The sequence below is a fragment of the Lingula anatina genome, chromosome 1 (genome assembly GCF_051362555.1).
Source record: "Lingula anatina isolate TDL-2025a chromosome 1, LinAna3.0, whole genome shotgun sequence".
Taxonomy (NCBI): domain Eukaryota; kingdom Metazoa; phylum Brachiopoda; class Lingulata; order Lingulida; family Lingulidae; genus Lingula; species Lingula anatina.
In genome coordinates, this window is record NC_141767.1 from 1,087,624 (window position 1) to 1,105,869 (window position 18,246).

At 37.9% G+C, this 18,246-nt stretch overlaps 2 protein-coding genes across 4 annotated transcripts; both read right to left on the reverse strand.

Annotated features, from left to right (window-relative positions):
- Nucleotides 1-686: 686 nt before the first annotated feature.
- LOC106155079 (uncharacterized) lies at nt 687-12,303 on the reverse strand. Of its 2 annotated transcripts, XM_087004824.1 has the most exons (10): nt 5,544-6,038; nt 5,011-5,247; nt 4,333-4,530; nt 3,660-3,959; nt 3,320-3,463; nt 2,684-3,097; nt 2,460-2,531; nt 2,136-2,223; nt 1,710-1,837; nt 687-1,330 (listed from the first exon to the last, which is right to left on the reverse strand). In XM_087004824.1, exons 1-10 carry the CDS (start codon nt 5,599-5,601, stop codon nt 1,173-1,175), a joined length of 1,797 nt encoding a protein of 598 aa, XP_086860950.1. In that variant the 5' UTR covers nt 5,602-6,038; the 3' UTR covers nt 687-1,172. The 2 variants fall into 2 exon arrangements, 1 of the variants encoding a protein (XP_086860950.1); XR_015332889.1 differs by lacking the exons at nt 687-1,330; nt 1,710-1,837; nt 2,136-2,223; ... (4 more) ...; nt 4,333-4,530; nt 5,544-6,038 and adding exons at nt 6,094-7,745; nt 8,141-8,305; nt 8,516-8,659; ... (2 more) ...; nt 11,558-11,800; nt 12,106-12,303 and having other exon boundaries at nt 5,098-5,247.
- Nucleotides 12,304-12,618: 315 nt separating this feature from the next.
- Nucleotides 12,619-17,751, reverse strand: LOC106170370 (uncharacterized). 2 transcript variants are annotated; one of them, XM_087001144.1, is made up of 10 exons: nt 17,621-17,751; nt 17,114-17,350; nt 16,567-16,734; nt 16,036-16,362; nt 15,209-15,352; nt 14,718-14,948; nt 14,310-14,387; nt 14,101-14,188; nt 13,605-13,726; nt 12,619-13,180 (listed from the first exon to the last, which is right to left on the reverse strand). In XM_087001144.1, the coding sequence occupies exons 1-10, from the start codon at nt 17,676-17,678 to the stop codon at nt 12,909-12,911; spliced, it is 1,725 nt and encodes a 574-aa protein (XP_086857270.1). In that variant the 5' UTR covers nt 17,679-17,751; the 3' UTR covers nt 12,619-12,908. The 2 variants fall into 2 exon arrangements, with proteins under 2 accessions (XP_086857270.1, XP_086857269.1); XM_087001143.1 differs by having other exon boundaries at nt 17,099-17,350.
- Nucleotides 17,752-18,246: the final 495 nt, after the last annotated feature.

Sequence of the window (18,246 nt, forward strand, 5' to 3'; positions counted from 1 at the left end):
GTCTGTCCCGCCAATAAAAGCTGTAAGGGGGTAATTAACTATGGTGCCCGCTCGGCTGACTGCAATTTAGCGTGAAACCCCAGGGAGTTAGGTCGACCTAAATCTAAATCTCTGGATTGATCTAAATCTCTGGGAATGCACCCTTATTAGTTTAGTTATATAACGGTCATACGGGTGAATATTATCTCGGGGATGTTACAAGGTTATCATCCATTGTGACGAAGGCGTGAATCACTTTATTATACTTTACACGTAATAAACTAGATTACTGCCCTTATATACATTGTATCTAATCGTGTGGTGGTATCGTCCAACAATGTCAATAATGCCAATTATTATGATGACGTCATCAGGCTATTTAGGTCGTAATTTTGTGCGGTTTACTTTCGACCAGCTTCACAAATGTGAGCTTCACAAATGTGAGAGTACTTACAAAATCAAATAGATATAGATTTGTTTCACATGTGTGGACCAAATGAGTAAATTATGCCAATAAACGGACAAAGAAATAGATATTTGAAAAATTACAGTAGAATGAAAGCAAATTTTAAGCGTCCATTGTCTTGGAATGTGCAGAGTTGTCCAAGGCTTACACGTTTTTGTTGAAACTGCATGCATTTTCTCGTTTTAGTTTTAGAAAAAAACAGGTATATTAATGATAACAATAAAAGTGGGTTTATTGATCACTAATTTTTTACGACTTTTACAGATTTTCTCATTTCTTCATTACATACTATCTATGTTAACAATGTTTTAACACAGCTCAGTCACTTAAACAACGTGAAATTTTCTCTTACAAAATTTACTTACATTATATATTATTATTTATGAAATTGTCACGAAAGCAAGACACACTGACGAACATCGGTTCGTTTATAACAATAAGTACATAGATTTTTCATCTCATCTCATCTCAGTGAAATACAATGTATTAGCTCATTGACTATTTCATTTTACAAAGTACGGTAATTTATCGAACAATTTGCACATGTGCATCAATTACTGTACAGATGTACAATCCCCTTCACTATCCTTTCTTTCTCAGATGCATTTTTGTAGACGCAAACAACTGAGAAACCAATTTTCATTCATTATGACTGGTGCACTGTTTTGTAAACTGATAATGTATTTAGTTACGTAATCTTCATTGTCACTCTTTACACAACGAACATTTATATTCTGATTTGTGTAAAATCTACGATATCGTAGATCTCAACAGTTCTTTCTTCGATGGAATGACAGCGGTTGACATCAAAGGATGTTTCTTCAGCTATTCTATCCAGTCTGCTGTGTACGTCATCACCAAGCTGATTGCAGAAAGGACGCTTTCCTAAAATGTGTATTGTAAATAACTCAGACAGGTTAAGTATATAATGTATGTACACAAAAAAGTGGCACAAGCCCAGTAGAAATGAAGAACTAAGAACTGGAGGTGGTAATTAAAATGGCCCACTGTTAGAGGGAGGACAGCTCTAACAGGGGCAGGAGCATTCCCATAAGAAAATCTATCAAGGGAAATTTCAAATGAGGAAACAATTACCCATTTACGATACATGTCGATGACAATTTCATATTGTCATTTCCCTGTTTGAAATCACCTAGGCCCCCCTCACCCCTGCAACACTGCGATTTCTGTGACAAGAATTATATTGCAATAAAAAAACGGCATTTCACGTCGGCTTATTGGTTATGGCGTTTATAGTATTTACCTTTAAACGACGCCATGGCTTTGTTTCCCGAAGTGGGAGTATCCGCCAACCCTGTGTTATACATTGGGTTCTGAACGGTGGTGTAGATGCTTTCTTTCATTAGGAGGTGCATTCTGTGCCCAGCATTGCTGAGAAATGGGAACATGTACAATTCAATCAGTCTCAACAGAAGGCAGTACAGTTTTAAAATTATGTGATTGTATAGTCACCTTATTTATATACAGTGTTTACACAAAATACTAGTTTCATTGCAGTATTTATCATTTAGCACTATTCTTCAATATTAAATCAAATCAATATTTAGAATATGATATAATTGCACAACTTCACGTCCATTTGCATGTATGTGCGATTCTATAAGATTGCCAATTCAACATGCAACAAGAAAGAAGTGACAATAAGTCCATTTCCCCACGAGTAACTTACTTGTATTTCTTGTATATGAACCAGGCCAGAGTGAAAGCGATGGAAACCAGCAGTACTGGGATAAATATGGCTAGAAATAGACCCCACACTGAAACCAACGACAAAAGACGAACTTATTACACAAAAAGCTAATGAAGTGGAGTCCTCACTTTCATATACCCTTACAACTGCTAGATACATTGTTATATATCTTTTTTGTCCTGCTTCTTTTGAAGTGTTTGCGTATCAAGAATATAAAGGAAAATACAAAAAAAATCTTCCAAGTTGACTATTAATGAAATAAGCCTGCGCCTACATCACTTCTGGTATTTATTGAAAACTTACTAGGTCGGTTTTGCTTTCTTTCACGTGCGGATGGATTGTCGGATATGGTCACCGTCCTAGGTGTCAGTCCATCTTTAAAAAAGAAAGATTTTTACGAAATCAAAACATTGAAGAATCACGTTATTCCACCCAAGGACATTTTATCAACTGCCTTGCCTAATATTAACACAGTATCTTTCAGAATGAAAAAGGCTGCTATGGTTATTGCGTTTTGAATGCCTTACTTTTAGTTGGAGTTGCAAAGCCATTGGTTTTGTTTGGTTCCACGACGTTCCGAGTGCTTAAATAATCACTCATTGACGTGCTTCTCGTATGTTCCGTTATGGCATTTTCTATGGTAGTGTCTGGCTCAGTGACTATGTCACTTGGCATAGTAGTCGCTGGTTTAGTGACTATGTCACTCGTCAAAGCGGTGACTGGCTCAGTCACAATGTCACTCGTCAAAGTGGTGTCTGGATTAGTTACTATGCCACTGGTCAAAGTAGTATGGTCCAATTTAATGGCCTCCGTGGAAGTCGCTGTTGAGACATCCTGTTCTGTCGTTGACAAGGATCCTCCGGTGGTGGGGTCGTGGTTTATGGGGACTGTTGTGGGTTTCAGTGTCGGGGCACCGCTACTTGGCTCCAGTACCACTGCCGCTGGAGAGAAATAAGCAACAGGTAGCCCTACTTCCGTCACAATAATGAGGCGTTTTGGATTATTCCAGTACTAGGGGTGATATTTAAAGCGAGTGTAAAATATGTTTTTACCTCAACAGTTAATCATTAAAAAATAAAATTTGTTTAACTAAGACGTGCTGTGAAAAAAAAAACAAGCGAAGAGAATGTTTGTATCTTAAGTACCACTGTCTTAAACCATACCGAACTGGCAAATGAAGTGGTGCAGAGAAGTTATGCTTTCGGACATCCACATGAAGTCCTGTTTAAACGCTAATTTCGCAGCCTGAATAATTGAAGGGTTCATTTGCGGCGAAATAAGCCAGTTGCTGTAGTTAACTTTTCCTCCTGAGATAAAATAAATACAAGATTAATTAAACCATTTTATCAAAAAATACCAATTGCAATGGAATATGGCTCTTTCAGTTCTGCACATATGAAAGTATGTTTCAGGCGTCTACATACATTTCAACCTATTGGTGGAGTGAGATGATAACAATAATTCTAACTCCATTTATCTGCTAAACCATAACTTTCAACTTACCAGTTTCCCAAATCCATTTAAAGGGGGCTGTTCTGTTCCACACGGCGCCAATCCAGTAGTTTCCACCGAACTGCCACTGTTCGTGGGACACGTTTTGGATCTGTCGGATCAAAGCGTCCATAGTTGCACGGTTGTCAACATGTGCGAGCCGCGCCCCTGTACTGGTGCACATGGTATTAGCCTGGCCCCACGTGTACCCCTTACGGTCATCTGAGAGATCTGCATTCAGACAATAACACGAACCAACGTCTGCAATGTACACACACGTCTTTGGACTGGTAGGCGAGCACGTTTGCCCTTCTAAAATATAAATAAGTGTAAGTGTTATAACATCTGGTTATTGAATGATGTGTATATCTTTCACGCTTACAACATAAACATAATGAAGCCGAACTATCATTCAATATTTTAAAAGTGTCTCTCTGAGAGGAAAGTCTCAATGCTTCAAATCCACTGTATCATTATCAATGGTCAAACTACTTCCGTCATTAGTTTCTCTGTTCTCCCTCTTCTTGCCATATCCTTGATAACTGTTCAGTTCCATAAAGGTCTTGAGTATACTTCAAATATCAATTTACTGAATTTTCCATTGCAAACGAAATATGCTTTCGAATTCGATAAATGAAAAATACTTTCAATGCAAAATTGATTTCATTAAATAATCCTTCTTTACCGTATTCGCAAACAGCGTTAGATTTAATTCCATGGACTTCTCTTCCGTCAGCGTCCCATCTGTGGAGGTACGTGGTATCTGCTCTCTCGTCGTTCCACTCGTAGTTAAAGTCCTTCCACAAGGCCACCCTATCCTCCTGCCCGCCGGCGTCATTCGGCTCGTGGACGGCCCAGGACGTCCACCCAATTTCTCTATTAGCTGTGCAAGTATCAACCAAATTATATGTCAGTGAGCAGCTTAGGCTTTTTATACAGCTCATCACTAGGGTTGATAGACATGAAAAAACTTTGTTGCGAATCAATATTTACTAACCGGTAGTCCAAAAATGAAAACAATGGGCAACAGACTATTAACCTAAATAAAAACTACATTTCCCTCTTGAAAACGCATTTTACCTGCCCGACGCTTAATATATACGTCCCATCCCATTACTTCGGGCAGATGGATAACATCGAATTCATAAATAACCACTTTTGGCATACACAATAATGCTTTATGGAGGGAAAAGCAAGCGGACAAAATGACAAAAATCTTCAGCATTTGACTTTAGAAAAGATGGGAGTGTCATGTTGAAAAACAAACAAACAAAAAAAACATTAAACGGAAAGACATGCCCTAGAGGCTTTCCCTAAGCCAAATGACGAAAATAACAGATCTTAATGATAAAACAGAACTTACTGTCCGCCCAGAACCAGCGCTTTCTTGATAAGGCGCCGATCCAGACGTCACAATGCGCCCCCTTTAACAGCATCTGTTTCATAAAGTCGTCTGTGTCCTTGTCGTCAATGGCGGCCAAGTGCCCTCCTTGGTTTTCACAGTAGAACCTCGCTTTTGACCAAGATTGATCTTCGTGAATTACCTCGAAACATCTGTGATTGTAGTACACGGAATTTTTCCTCTCACAGGTTTCTTGTCCTAAACAAAGTATTTATGTTGACATTTACTTACATTTTTCCTTGCCTTTTTTTTCATTCTTTTCCTCGGAATATATTTGGTCAAAACATTATTTTATAAAGCATGAATTTTCACCACTCGTGTGCTCTGTACCTGTATTCATAAAGCAGACTTTTGGTAAATCGTTAAATGTCATGATTCATATATTATACGTCTTCACTATCCAAATTCAAATATTACTAAACAGTTTACAAGAAAAATAAAGAAATTTGAGAAATTTCTCTTGAAAGAACCAAAAAGAAATTATAAATGTATACCTGTAGTCCATAGGACAAACAATACATGGAAAGCGATACACCGAACGTGACAGTGCATGGCAGATTTATCATTAGAGAATAGAGAATCTAGTTTGGCGTAAAGTTATTTCACCGTTTCCTCTTCATGTCAGCCCACACATACATACACACATACGCAAAACCAGTCACATTTATCCGGAAAAGATACAATCAAGATAAAGCCTATTGTTTTATATCTTTTGGCCATCTTATCTGTTTGTTTTTAGCACGATGTCGTCTTGTAAAAATTTGACATGATTTTATAACTGGGGTAAAAAGTCAATTAGTAAATGCTTTTCGGATCCCAAAATGGGTGCAGGATGATAACGCTATGCTCCATATTCTTACTTCATATATACGTGAGTTTAATTACGTCTCTAAACATCGAAAAATAAGGGAAAGAAAAGATGACAATTTAATAGTGTATACCTTTAGCTTAAATAGTTTTTAGACAAAAGTTAGTATTGTGAACATGTTCTAAATATATTCCAACGTATATAGTAAGATACACAAATCACGAGTAATAACTTACGTAGCTACCTTTTCCTTTACCAGGTAAACGTGTGTTTCCACTTTCCCTGAAATCCCTCTCGTAGGATTAAATCTGACATGGTGTTAAGGTTTACCTGGTGCTCTGATGTGCAAGTAGCAACGCAGGTTTGTAACATATCCGAGTGGCTTTTTTTAAATTTATGAACATTATTATATGCATTACAAATGAGAAATATGATGAAGCATGAAAATATAATTATAAAAGTAACGAATAAACAAAAAAACAGTAACATATCTACAAACTATAAAAGCATTATCTCTGTTTTTGAGACAACATACAACATATCTGCTGAGATTAACTTTGCTGGTTAGGCCTGTTGAAACAATATATGATTAAATATATAATAATGCTCCTGTTGTGGGATTAAGTCGGCTTTCTTCTATCTGACATGGTATTAAGGTTTGCCTGGTGCTCTGATGTGCCAGTAGCACCGCAGGTTTGTAACATATCCGAGTGGCTTTTTTTTAATTTATGAACATAATAATATGGCCTTGCAAAAAAGAAATATGATTACGCATTACGATTGGGAATTTATGAAAATATTAAATTATAAAGGTAATTAACAGACAAAACAATAACAGTGACAAATACGGCGTGTTGTCTACAAACTATTAAAGCATCATCTCTGTTTTTGACATAAATTCAACATATTTGCTGAGATGAAATTTGCTGGTTAGGCCTGTTGAAACAATAAATGAATAAATAAATCTGACTGTTCAGAAAGTAAAGATGCCAGTTAATATAATAATCAATCACTTTAAGTTGCTATAGCTTACCTTTTGTAGGACTAGAACAGGTGTACCCGTCACCAGTGTAGCCAGAAATACAAGAGCAGGTAAAGCCACCATTGGTATTGGTACAGCTAGCTGAGGAGCTGCAGTTGTTGGTTGTTTTGCATTCATCAATATCATTACAGTTGTAGCCGTCACCGGTGTAGCCAGCATTACAAGAGCAGGTATAGCCACCATTGGTATTGGTACAGCTAGCTGAGGAGCTGCAGTTGTTGGTTGTTTTGCATTCATCAATATCATTACAGTTGTAGCCATCACCGGTGTAGCCAGAATTACAAGAGCAGGTATAGCCACCATTGGTATTGGTACAGCTAGCTGAGGAGCTGCAGTTGTTGGTTGTTTTGCATTCATCAATATCATAACAGTTGTAGCCATCACCAGTGTAGCCAGAATTACAAGAGCAGGTATAGCCACCATTGGTATTGGTACAGCTGGCTGAGGAGCTGCAGTTGTTGGTTGTTTTGCATTCATCAATATCATAACAGCTGTAGCCATCACCGGTGTAGCCAGAATTACAAGAGCAGGTATAGCCACCATTGGTATTGGTACAGCTAGCCGAAGTGCTGCAGTTGTTGGTTGTTTTGCATTCATCAATGTCATTACAGTTGTAGCCATCACCAGTGAAGCCAGAATTACATGAGCAGGTATAGCCACCATTGATATTGGTACAGCTAGCTGCAGAGCTGCAGTTGTTGGTTGTTTGGCATTCATCAATATCATTACAGTTATAGCCGTCACCGATGTAGCCTGAATTACAAGAGCAGCTAAAACTACCGGGTAAATCTGTACACTTTGCGTGTTGACTGCAGTTGTGGGTGCCCAGGGTACACTCGTCTATATCTGTGAATATGAAAGCATTTCATAATTCATTATTTTTGTGGATGTTTTAATTAATACCACATTTAAAAAATAATCAAAACAATACCATATACATAGTGTAATTTGTACTTTTTAAAGAACTAAACATTTTTGACATCTGCATTTGCCTTCAAGACGAAGATGACAGAATCTTAGTGACACGATACGTGTATTGGTGATGTGAGGGGTTGTCAACCCAGGAGATGTGAGTCATTTTAAAATCGATTTCTGTAAATATAGAAACAATCCTCGTGTACAAAGATACATGTACCTTGTGGCCCAGTGGGTCACGTATTGGAAACGTACGTTATGTAAAAGACCATGTCAAATTAAGGCCCAATCGGTTGCTCACAATGGCTTCATATGGACCGACTTACTTGAGCACCCGCCTGTGATATTCCACTTTCCACTTGGAAGACAAACTGTGGAAAAGCTACCATCTCCGTTCATGTGGTACCCGTCTTCACAGACATAACTAGAACTCATCATGTCTGATCTCAGCAGTTTACTGTACTCTGGGTGGATCTCTGGGCATCTGGGACCTAGTGAATATAAACCAGTGCTTTGATTGGGACATGTATCTCAATTTTTTCTGTACAAATGCACTAGTACATGTACTGCATGACATTAAGTTCAATATCCTTATAAGTAATATTGAACTATTATTATATCTTTCAGCTATACAGCTGTACGAAGAGACTCAAAATTATAGCAAAACGGGTATTTCTGGCAATTACATATCCGCTCCCTACCAGACTGACACATGTAAAAGTTCGTTTCTGTGGCAACCCCGGTGGCCCATCTAAATTCTCTTGACCAGCCAAGCTTGATGGCTTCGCGGGCATTTGCTCGTTGGGTTCCATGTGAATCCCAGTGGAAATAATCCAACTGCTTTCCTGCAGGGAAAAGAGACACAGAGGAAAATAAAATCACATAAATGATACATCAGATGCGTAACGAAGCAATATTACCATTAGGTTTGGGGGAAATGTTCTTGTATGGAATTTTTTTCTTTCAACATGGGATCACAAAGTAATACGACACCAAGTAATCGAGATACGCATGACGCCACAGTGTTTCATACCGACTGGCTGAGGACAAGTACCCAGATGCCTAAAAATAACAAGCAAAGGACAGCTGTTTATGTACTTACCCTCAAAAATACTGTAACACTTATTTGGAATCTACTGTTCCGCTAAAGTGCATGAACTGCGTGCCTCGTCGTCAGCATCGGACTCCTACCACTACCAATCTAAGATTCTTATGACTCTCACTCAGCCCCTTTATAGGTACTGTAATCAAATAATTTAGATTTACCATTTTCCCAAACCCATGTGTAAGGTTCTGCTATGTCCCAAACTGCGCCAATCCAGTAGTTTCCAGCGTAACGCCACTTGTACCTCACGCTTTCTGCTTTAATATGGCTGACTATAACATTCTGTGTGGACCTGTTTTCGATATGTGCCATCCTTGCTCCTTTGTTTAGACATAGGCTGTTTGCCTCTATCCATGTATATCCATCTATGCCTCTTGAGCCAGGGTGAACCTCCAGACAAAAACATGACTCATTGTGAAAGATGCCGGATCCACAGTTAATTACTCCAGAACAGCTATGAACATTTGCTGTAATATAACGCAATCTTTTTGTAAGAGTAAATGCATGCTTTAACGTGTAGCAGAAATATAATTTTAAGTATCGCAAAAACATATCACGAATACACCCAAATATCAAAACATTATAATCGAATATGTGTCACGCTATATCTTTGGTGGTTTGCAAAATATAGATTCTTTTTCAGATCTTTCATTTCAACGCCACGAAAAACAAAAATTTTAGTAAAATGAATAAATAAAAGCCACTAGCATCGTGCATGGTCCAGCTCCAGGGACATTAACCATGACAGGTGCTTCAGTTGACACATTCAGTAAAGGTTTAAGTCATCGAAATGGATATTGGAAAATGCTCTTAACAATTCACTAAATAATAAATAATGGTGGCTGTGTGTAGATAAAGCCGGTAGCATTCTCTGCTGAATTGTTTTAACAATAAATTAAAACTTATTGGAAGAGTGTAGAGCGCATTCTGCAACCAAGCGCATTTTACAACCAGTTTTTCTAAGTCACTCACGCTGTTTGAAGTAGTATAGAGGTAGATTTGGAATAAAGAGAGGACTGTCTCGCCAGCGGGCCCCGAACCCCAGGCCAAGGGAGGGGGTCGGCTTGGCATCACCGGACCCCCGTTCAAATAATCCTGGATCCGCCCCTGGAATCGACCACCCCCAAGACCAAATCACTAAAAATACCAAAGACCCATGCACATCCCTAATGATAGATGTATCAATTCCCGACGTTACACGTTCCTAACTATGATCGTTTAAGGAATTAACAATGAGAAAATTACTATATATTTCCGTCCGCCAAAGTTCTCAACAGATAGCAGAAATTATGATATAATAATAAGAATCAGCCACCCCAGGTACAGCCACGCCCAAGTCACACTAAAATTCTGATGTGTCCATGCACATCACTTATGACAGTTTCATCAATCCTTATCGTCTCATGCTTCAAACTACAGTAAAATGGTCTAAGGGTATGAAGCAGAAATAACGAAGTTGAAATATACAGAACCAACCACCCCAGGGTGGCCACATCCCCAATTACAATTAATGTCCAAAGTGCCCTTCCACATCCCTAATGTCAGGGCTATAAATCACCAACGTTACATGTTCTTTACGGTAATGTTCAAGGAGGGGATGAAAGAAATCACGATGAAAAAAAAAATAGAATCGACCACCCCCGCGACCAAAAGTTGTAAAAGTGGCCCTACTAATAGCGCAGCGTTTTCCACTGACCGCAACCGGTTTCATAGTGTAAATTGCGGCTCTGCAGCAGGCTTTAAAAATATAGTACGGTTGCCGAATAATAGAAAATTGTCGGACGTTTATCACTGTTACGTCAACTAAAATCTATAATCAAATGCAACAACAACAACATCAATCAAATGCTCAATAAAATTAATAAATACTGACTAATCTTATGAGTGCCGTTATGAGTGCACAGTGTACGTACTAAATTCGCAAATAGCGTTTGATTTTTTCTCGTGACTTTCGTCAGGTCTGTAAAGATGAGTTGTTGTTTTGGCCTCGTCGTTCCACTTATAATCAAAGTCTCTCCACAGCATGACACGATCTTCATTTCCGCCGTTGAAATTGGGCTCTCCGGGCCCCCACGCCGCCCAGCGGAGGGGCTGCCCGTCTGAAATAGACATTGAAGCATCTATATATGGATGGCGGTTTCTAGTGATCCTCATAAAATACATGTATAATACTATCATTTGATGCAAAATGTATTGTATGATAATCTCTGTAGTGTTTCCATTTTAACAATGTCTTGTGAAATATGAATTACAGAACAGCGGGATCCTAGCTTAGTGATCTAAATAAAATTCAGCATAACCAGCTTGTGGTCCAAGAGAAGGCGGGAGTGTATTGTGAAATTGGTCGAAGTGATAACAGAAAGTCAAATGTTTATAAATGCACACGATGAGGTTTAGATCTGAAATTGATTTTTATATACCGGTAGTGCATTGGAACTTTATTCTGTAAATGCATACATTTTTGTATGAATATACACATGTACCTGGACTTAACCATGTCTTATTGGTAGCCAGTAAATGCATGTACATAACATGCTTCTTTTAAAGTTCAGAATTTAAGTACAGGTTGGTAAATTGTTTTTCGCGATGGCAACTGTTGCTGTTACAAAAACCTTTTTCAAACAATAGTAAAACTAACCATCGTCCCAGCGCCATCTTTTTGTGGCCGATGCGCCGATCCATACGTCGACATTCAGTCCCTTTCCCTTTAAATAGCGTTCCCTGACGAAGTCATCTGATTTCTTGCTGTCTATTACAGCCAACGTTCCATTTCTAGTCTTGCAATTATTCCCAGCGTCCGTCCAAGACTTACGTTCTTTAAACAGTTGAAGACACTTGGAGTTGAAATAGACTGCATCTGGTCCCTGACAAAGCTGACCGCCTGGTAGAAAAACATTCAACATTTATTTCAACATAGTTGTTGCATCCATGATAATGATAGAAAGGTGGTAATATGTTTATTCTGTTTTGGATCCCTGATGTCAAATTTGATGGACTTAAAGCTATTGACCTGACCATTTCAATCTGTTTTCATGACATTGTTGTTAACACCTTATAAGTAACTAAGTGATCAAAAGTAAAAAATAAACAACAAACTAAGAACGTCCAGGGGAAAACTCACGACAGATAGAATAAATGAAAACATTTGCAGCTATCTGAAATCATGAAACAAATGACTTAACATACCCACTGTAACCAGGAGTGGTAACGCAAACAGAAGCGTCTGAGTCCGGAATATCATTTTCAGCGCTCACCAACCTCACCGCACGGGATAAGAAATGGTGTCTTAGATTATCTTCAGTGTATAAGTCAAACATATAAATTACAATTAGTCGAGAAGAGCTCTGCCTCACTGTCTGACAAGATGGCCACGTAACCAAGCGTTTGTTGTTTTCAGTAGGTTTATTGACTGAGGGCTAAAAATAGAATATATCTCCACCTAATTTTGAGGGAAGCTTTATTTTGGAGATTATAATGACAGCTATATTGGACTTTCATACAGCTTATCCAGTAGAACCCAAACGTTCTGATTAACAGAGTAGATTGCAGATGACGAACACAAGAGACATGTTGACACGATGTGATATGTTCGAGACGAACGAATCTTTGCATTCAGATATATCGATATAAAGATCATGAGATTATTTTTGTCTTTGGTTTATTAACAGGTTTATTTTTTTAATAAACAGCTACAAAGGAAAGAACGACATGGACAATTGTTTTAAGAGGCGTATCACGATGAAATATTTAATGAATTTTCTTATTGAATAAAAACTTAAATAAAAGCAAACAATAAGTTAATCGCCTTGATTTTGGACGGACGTACAGGTACATACATTTAAATCTGGTTTTATCATTATGTTCAAATTATCGTCATTTCAATAACGTGTTTCGTGACAATGAACTGTTAGTTTTTATGTTCAACTATCAGTTTCTGCAAAAGACGGTAGCCAGTTCCGATCTGAAGAAGGCGTCAGGCTAGAATACGCTCAGTGAACATCGCCGCCACCTCCACTAGTTTCAACACTTCCCAATAGATGGCGCTGATTGTCAATCGGCTGGTTTTGACCAGTGCAAGTGGTCTCAGAGAAAATCGGCGACATAGTGTCTTGTGTACAGCTCTCAATGGTGTCATAGATACTGTCTATCTCGTTGCTTAGCGGAACGGGGCTCGGATCTGTGCAAGATTCCGATACGGTATCTATTCTGTAGTCTTGGTACACATTGCTGTGATCATAATCTCGGGCAAAAGGTCTCCGTCCTGCAATGATGATGTAAGGTTGTTATTACTGTCACCATGCCGAGGTGTTTTATTTAGAGACATGAATATATCAAAATAGCACTATGTCGATGTGAACCAGGTACATGTATTGCAATGAAGGGGGTTTGATGCATACATACCAGTACGAGTAGTACCATGTGAGTGCTGAGAGAAATGTGAATGTATATATATATGTAACAGTTCTAAAGACTGTATTTGAAACATTTATTTGTGGCTTTTTTACATTCTATTTGGTAAAGACACATTCTTATATTTGTCTTAGCACAAAAATTATACTTAAAGTTTTAATACGGCAGTCTTATAAAAGGCAAAATGAAATGACAGAAATGATCTCCATTACATTTTTCAATTCTAACATTTACATTAACATTTTAAATCAGTATAGGTCATTGGTCCTTCTTACCTTTGTAAGACTTCAGTTTGTCTATGGTCGGGTTGGGGTTGTCCTCCAGCCCCGCCTTGTACAGCGGGTTCTCTACCGTAGTGAAAAGGTCCCCAAGAAGACGCGCACGTAGTGGGTGCATCCTGAAACACACGTCAGCATTTCGATACATTTACCGATGTCATTTTACTGTGTGCAACGTAGTCCAACTGGCCGAGTATTAACGTTCTCCTTCTACTTACAGAGTTTTCAACTTGGCTATCTTTTTTCAATTAAACAAACTATAATTCAAGTCAAGAAATCTACAACATTATATTATATTATATTATATTATATTATATTATATTATATTATATTATATTATATTAGGGTTTTCGCATGAAAATCAAAACACGGTGTTTCGTTGATCAGCGGTTTATCAAACCTGATGCAAATCAGCAAAATGCGTCACAGATATATATTAAATTAATTCATAAATTCATGCCATTTTAATATAATAATAAAATACTATACCTACTTGCGTTTTGTATAAATGATTGAAAACACTGCGAGCACAATTGCTGCAAATAGGACGGGGATTCCAATAGCCGCGGCTAGCCCCCAATCTGAAATAAATCAATATGAAAAATTAATGACAAGATATATGGAGACCACGTTCCATAATTCTGCTAATTTTTTGTTCAGATGTTTTCTTATTATTCATTCATTAAAAAATACTATACCCACCATGGTCACTTTGATATTGATTTTCTTCCAAAGCAGAGAAATCTTCGAGCACCGCGATCTCATTGCTGATGGGTTCCGCTAGAGGAAAGTAGATATAAAATGTGCGCATTTTCAGTAAAGTAACGGTAAAACACGTTAAAAGGGGGATGACATCTGAGTCGATGTATGATTGAATAACACATAAAATATCAAAACATTGAAAAGTCCTTTTGTTTTGGGTGGTTTTACGACTACAATGTCTGCAAAAGTACATGCGTTATTGAAAAGCAGTATTTTAGTTTTTAAATTTTTTGCAAAGTAATCAATCTTTTAATTAACTTTTAAAGTCAACATTTGATTATCTTTTCATGAAGCAACATGATTTTTTTTTTACAAAGTGCTGCACATGACTCCAAACATTACACTTACGAGTTTCCGTGGATGACAGTAAATCTTTCAGTAAGGCAGTTGTCAAATCAAGCTCCACGTTAGTTGTTCGTATTGCCTCGACCTGAGTTGACTCAGTTTGAGGCTCTTCTGTGGAAGACACTCCGCTGGACAGAACGGTGGTTGGATTTCTCTTGGTTGTTGTCGTATATAAACTCGATAAACCGTTGGTTGTTTGGGAATCCGGTGTTGTAGTGACCACAATGCTTGGTTCTGTAACATAACTGACACGTAAATTTGTATTGACGCTATTTAACATGAGACAGTAAGGGCATGGCATTGACAACGAGCAAGGTATATGCACATATAAAACATCTGCTAAAAAACAAGAGCAGCTCTCTCTCAATAACAACTCATGTCGAATACTTTCGCCTGCTGCAGAATTTTATTGAAACATTTAAAAAACACATCAAATCAAGTAAATTGTTTTCTGTATACACTTATGATGAATGGAATTCATTTTGGTTACCTACCGTACTGACACAGGTAATAGTTTTCAGCGTTTGTGTTTTCGGCGTCCCATTTGTATCCAAACCCTGCGCTAAGTTTGGCAGCTTTAACGACATCGGGTTGCTCGTCAGGCTTCATGTTCCAGTTACTATACTTAACTTCATCCCCTTAAAATAAAAATTAAAACACTATATATGTGGTTAAAAAGGTTGAAACCATATATATGAACTCGATGCTGTAAACTAAGCACGTTTGCATTTTGATGGAAAATTATTTGAAAAGCTCATGGGTTAATCATGTAGTTTCCATTAAGTGTCTTCTGAGGTTTTTTCGAATAATCGTATTTATGCACTATACGATATACTTTATGCGTGTCTCAGGCAAGATAAATTTGATAATTAGGTTAACGAGTGCCACTGACCACAGTTGTGAGAAAATCAGTATTTCCGCACTTGTTTTTAATGCCAATGCGCTAGCTATTGGTTTGATAAGTGGAGCATTGCAACTGATCCCAGGAAAAGCCTTAATATCGTCTTTGTTTTATTTATATATTTATTTTTCATTTTTTGCTCTGAAACATCCCAGCCCTGACATACAAAAACAAAAACAAAAATAATTTTCGTCCACCTCGACCCTGTTTCCATACATGATATAGCCACTCGTTAATCAACTTACCAATATTGTCTCGCCTTACCGCAAAATGCCATGCAAGACTTTGGAAGAGTTCTCAATTTTCATACTCAACAAGAAGAGTAACCCAAGTCAAAGGAAAGAAAGAGCGAGTTGAGGGGGGAGTTGAGGGGGGAGTTGAGGTAATAAATGTAAACTATCATAGAAAGTAAAAAGATACCATTTTCCCAGGTCCACTTGGCGCCTTGCTCTCTATCCCATGCTGCACCAATCCAGTAATTACCCGCTAAATTGGTATCCTCCCTAATGCGTTGTCGCAAAGCATTCAGCGTCGACCAGTTTTCTATGTGTGCCAGTCTTTGGTTTTTACGCTTACAGTCTTCCTCAGCATCCGCCCGTGTTGTACCTGCTCGTTTTGCGTCTTTGTAGCTGTTCGCAGTGCCGTAGTGGCCCCTCAGGTAAAAGCAGGTTGCGTTGTGGTAGACACACCTTGAAACACCATGTCCTTTAACTGCGCATTCGCCATTTTGGGAGCAGGACCTGTTTGCTTGAATGTGATAAAAGTATTCACAAGTACACACTTATTTAGATTTGATTTTTGCAGCATATTTAGACATCACATAAAAACTTTAAAAAATAAAGCCCAGTGTTATTTGATCTAAAATTCGGGTTTAATTAATTATAGTAGTAAACAAGCGGCTAATTTCAGATCATCTATATAACTGATGATTATAATTTGAAAAATTCTTACTGTCTTCGCATATAAATTTGGAAATGACTAAGTGATTTTCTTTAGTGTCGCCGTGTTGATCATTCCATAAATAGTCGGCTCTCTGCCACAGCATCACAAAGTCTTCTGCACTGTTATCATCGTTTGGCTCTCCCGCCCCCCAGGCAAACCACGTTAATTCTGAACCGTCTGAAAATGAGGGAAAATATTTTAAAACAAGTCAATCTAAAGCGGGGGAGAAGGGTGGTCGTATAGAGGCCCATAAAAATTCTAGATATGTTTTGGCTTCGTTTTGGGAAGAGAGACCCCAGGTTTTAGATGTAGTTTGTTCGCAATTCTTGATCAAATATTTCAATAAAATATCTCCAACCGTCAGTTGTTATTTGCTATCTCTTGTTTTCTTTCGGTTAAATGAATTTAGGGAATAATCAATTATTTTTCCTTCACAACACGAGTTAGAAAAATAATGAAATATTAGAAAAGTACATAGTCAGATACACATGCACACTATTCATATATTGAATAAATAAATAAATAAATAAATATATCCAACCTCTGAACTTATCACCGTCTTTCCAAAACCATCTCTTCCGAGTTTTTGCCCCTAACCATACATCTGCCGTTACTTTACTTCCATTGAGATATTTCCGTATGAAAGATTCCACCGTGTTATTGGAGATTGCCACCAAGGAACCATTTTGTTTCTGACACTCCACCTTTGCTTTTGTCCACGTTGTGTTGACTTTGTGGAGTTGTAAACAGAAACCGTTGGGAAGTGTCACCATAAAGTCATCACAGATTAGTTCTGGTAGAATAAAAAAACATGCCGCAATAAAAATCTAAGCAAGTTGAAAGGGAAAAACAGCATATTTAGAACTGAGATTATTAGAAGCTAATAAAGTGAGAAATTAGTATGCAATGTAACGTACATAATGTATATATACAGTTCAAAATTAATTAAGGTAAATTAATTAAAATTAAATAAGTTAATGCACGTAAAACACTAAACATAACTCATCAAAATTATGTCCCTTTTGTACATACTTATTTAAAAAGATAAATAGCATCAAACTACCTGTCTTTCCGAGATGCAGAAATATGAAAAACATTATAAATGCGGCATAAGAATCCATGTTGTCTGCAATTTGTGAAAAGCACCTGTGTCGACAGTCCCTTTATCTTACTGGAATCTCTAAGACCTTCACCTGTGGTATCTTTGTGTAAACTGGGCCTGTTGCATGGACGCTGTTTGAGGTGACTTACACTTACTAGTGGTTAACAGCAGTTGGGGGGGGGGGGGGGGGGGTGTGCGTCTGTTGTGGGAAGGGGGAGCCAATCAAGAAAGGTGAATGGGACTTTCAATAGGGACCAAGCGCATGCCCCTGCTTACTCTAACATATAAATTTTCTAACTTCATATTCAGAGAAAATTACCTCTGAAAACATGACTGATTGTGGTAATTGCGGTTAACGGTGATAAACTTAATCAGCGAATGAAAAAGAAAGAATGCCCTAATCCGTAATACTATCTTTTGTTCCAAAGATACAATACGTGGTACGTATGATTAGCCAGAAATCGATCATTTATCTGTTTAGAGGGATGCCAGCTGTGCCACACCCGGAGTTTCACTGTCCAATGAAAAAATACATCTGCCGGCACCATGGCCACGCTGGTGCCATATTGAATAGGCATGCTGGATAA

What these genes read in the sequence shown, in the direction of transcription:
- LOC106155079 (XM_087004824.1), bottom strand. Translation starts at nt 5,601, where the DNA reads ATGCACTGTCACGTTCGGTGTATCGCTTTCCATGTATTGTTTGTCCTA. An exon ending in GCGCTGGTTCTGGGCGGACA is followed by an intron (nt 4,531 to 5,010) that starts GTAAGTTCTGTT and finishes ATACTTGCACAG; the next exon opens with CTAATAGAGAAATTGGGTGG. An exon ending in TAAATGGATTTGGGAAACTG is followed by an intron (nt 3,464 to 3,659) that starts GTAAGTTGAAAG and finishes ATTTTATCTCAG; the next exon opens with GAGGAAAAGTTAACTACAGC.
- LOC106170370 (XM_087001143.1), bottom strand. Translation starts at nt 17,678, where the DNA reads ATGGATTCTTATGCCGCATTTATAATGTTTTTCATATTTCTGCATCTC. An exon ending in AGACGGTGATAAGTTCAGAG is followed by an intron (nt 16,735 to 17,098) that starts GTTGGATATATT and finishes CCTCATTTTCAG; the next exon opens with ACGGTTCAGAATTAACGTGG. An exon ending in ATCATTTATACAAAACGCAA is followed by an intron (nt 13,727 to 14,100) that starts GTAGGTATAGTA and finishes CGTGTGTTTCAG; the next exon opens with GATGCACCCACTACGTGCGC.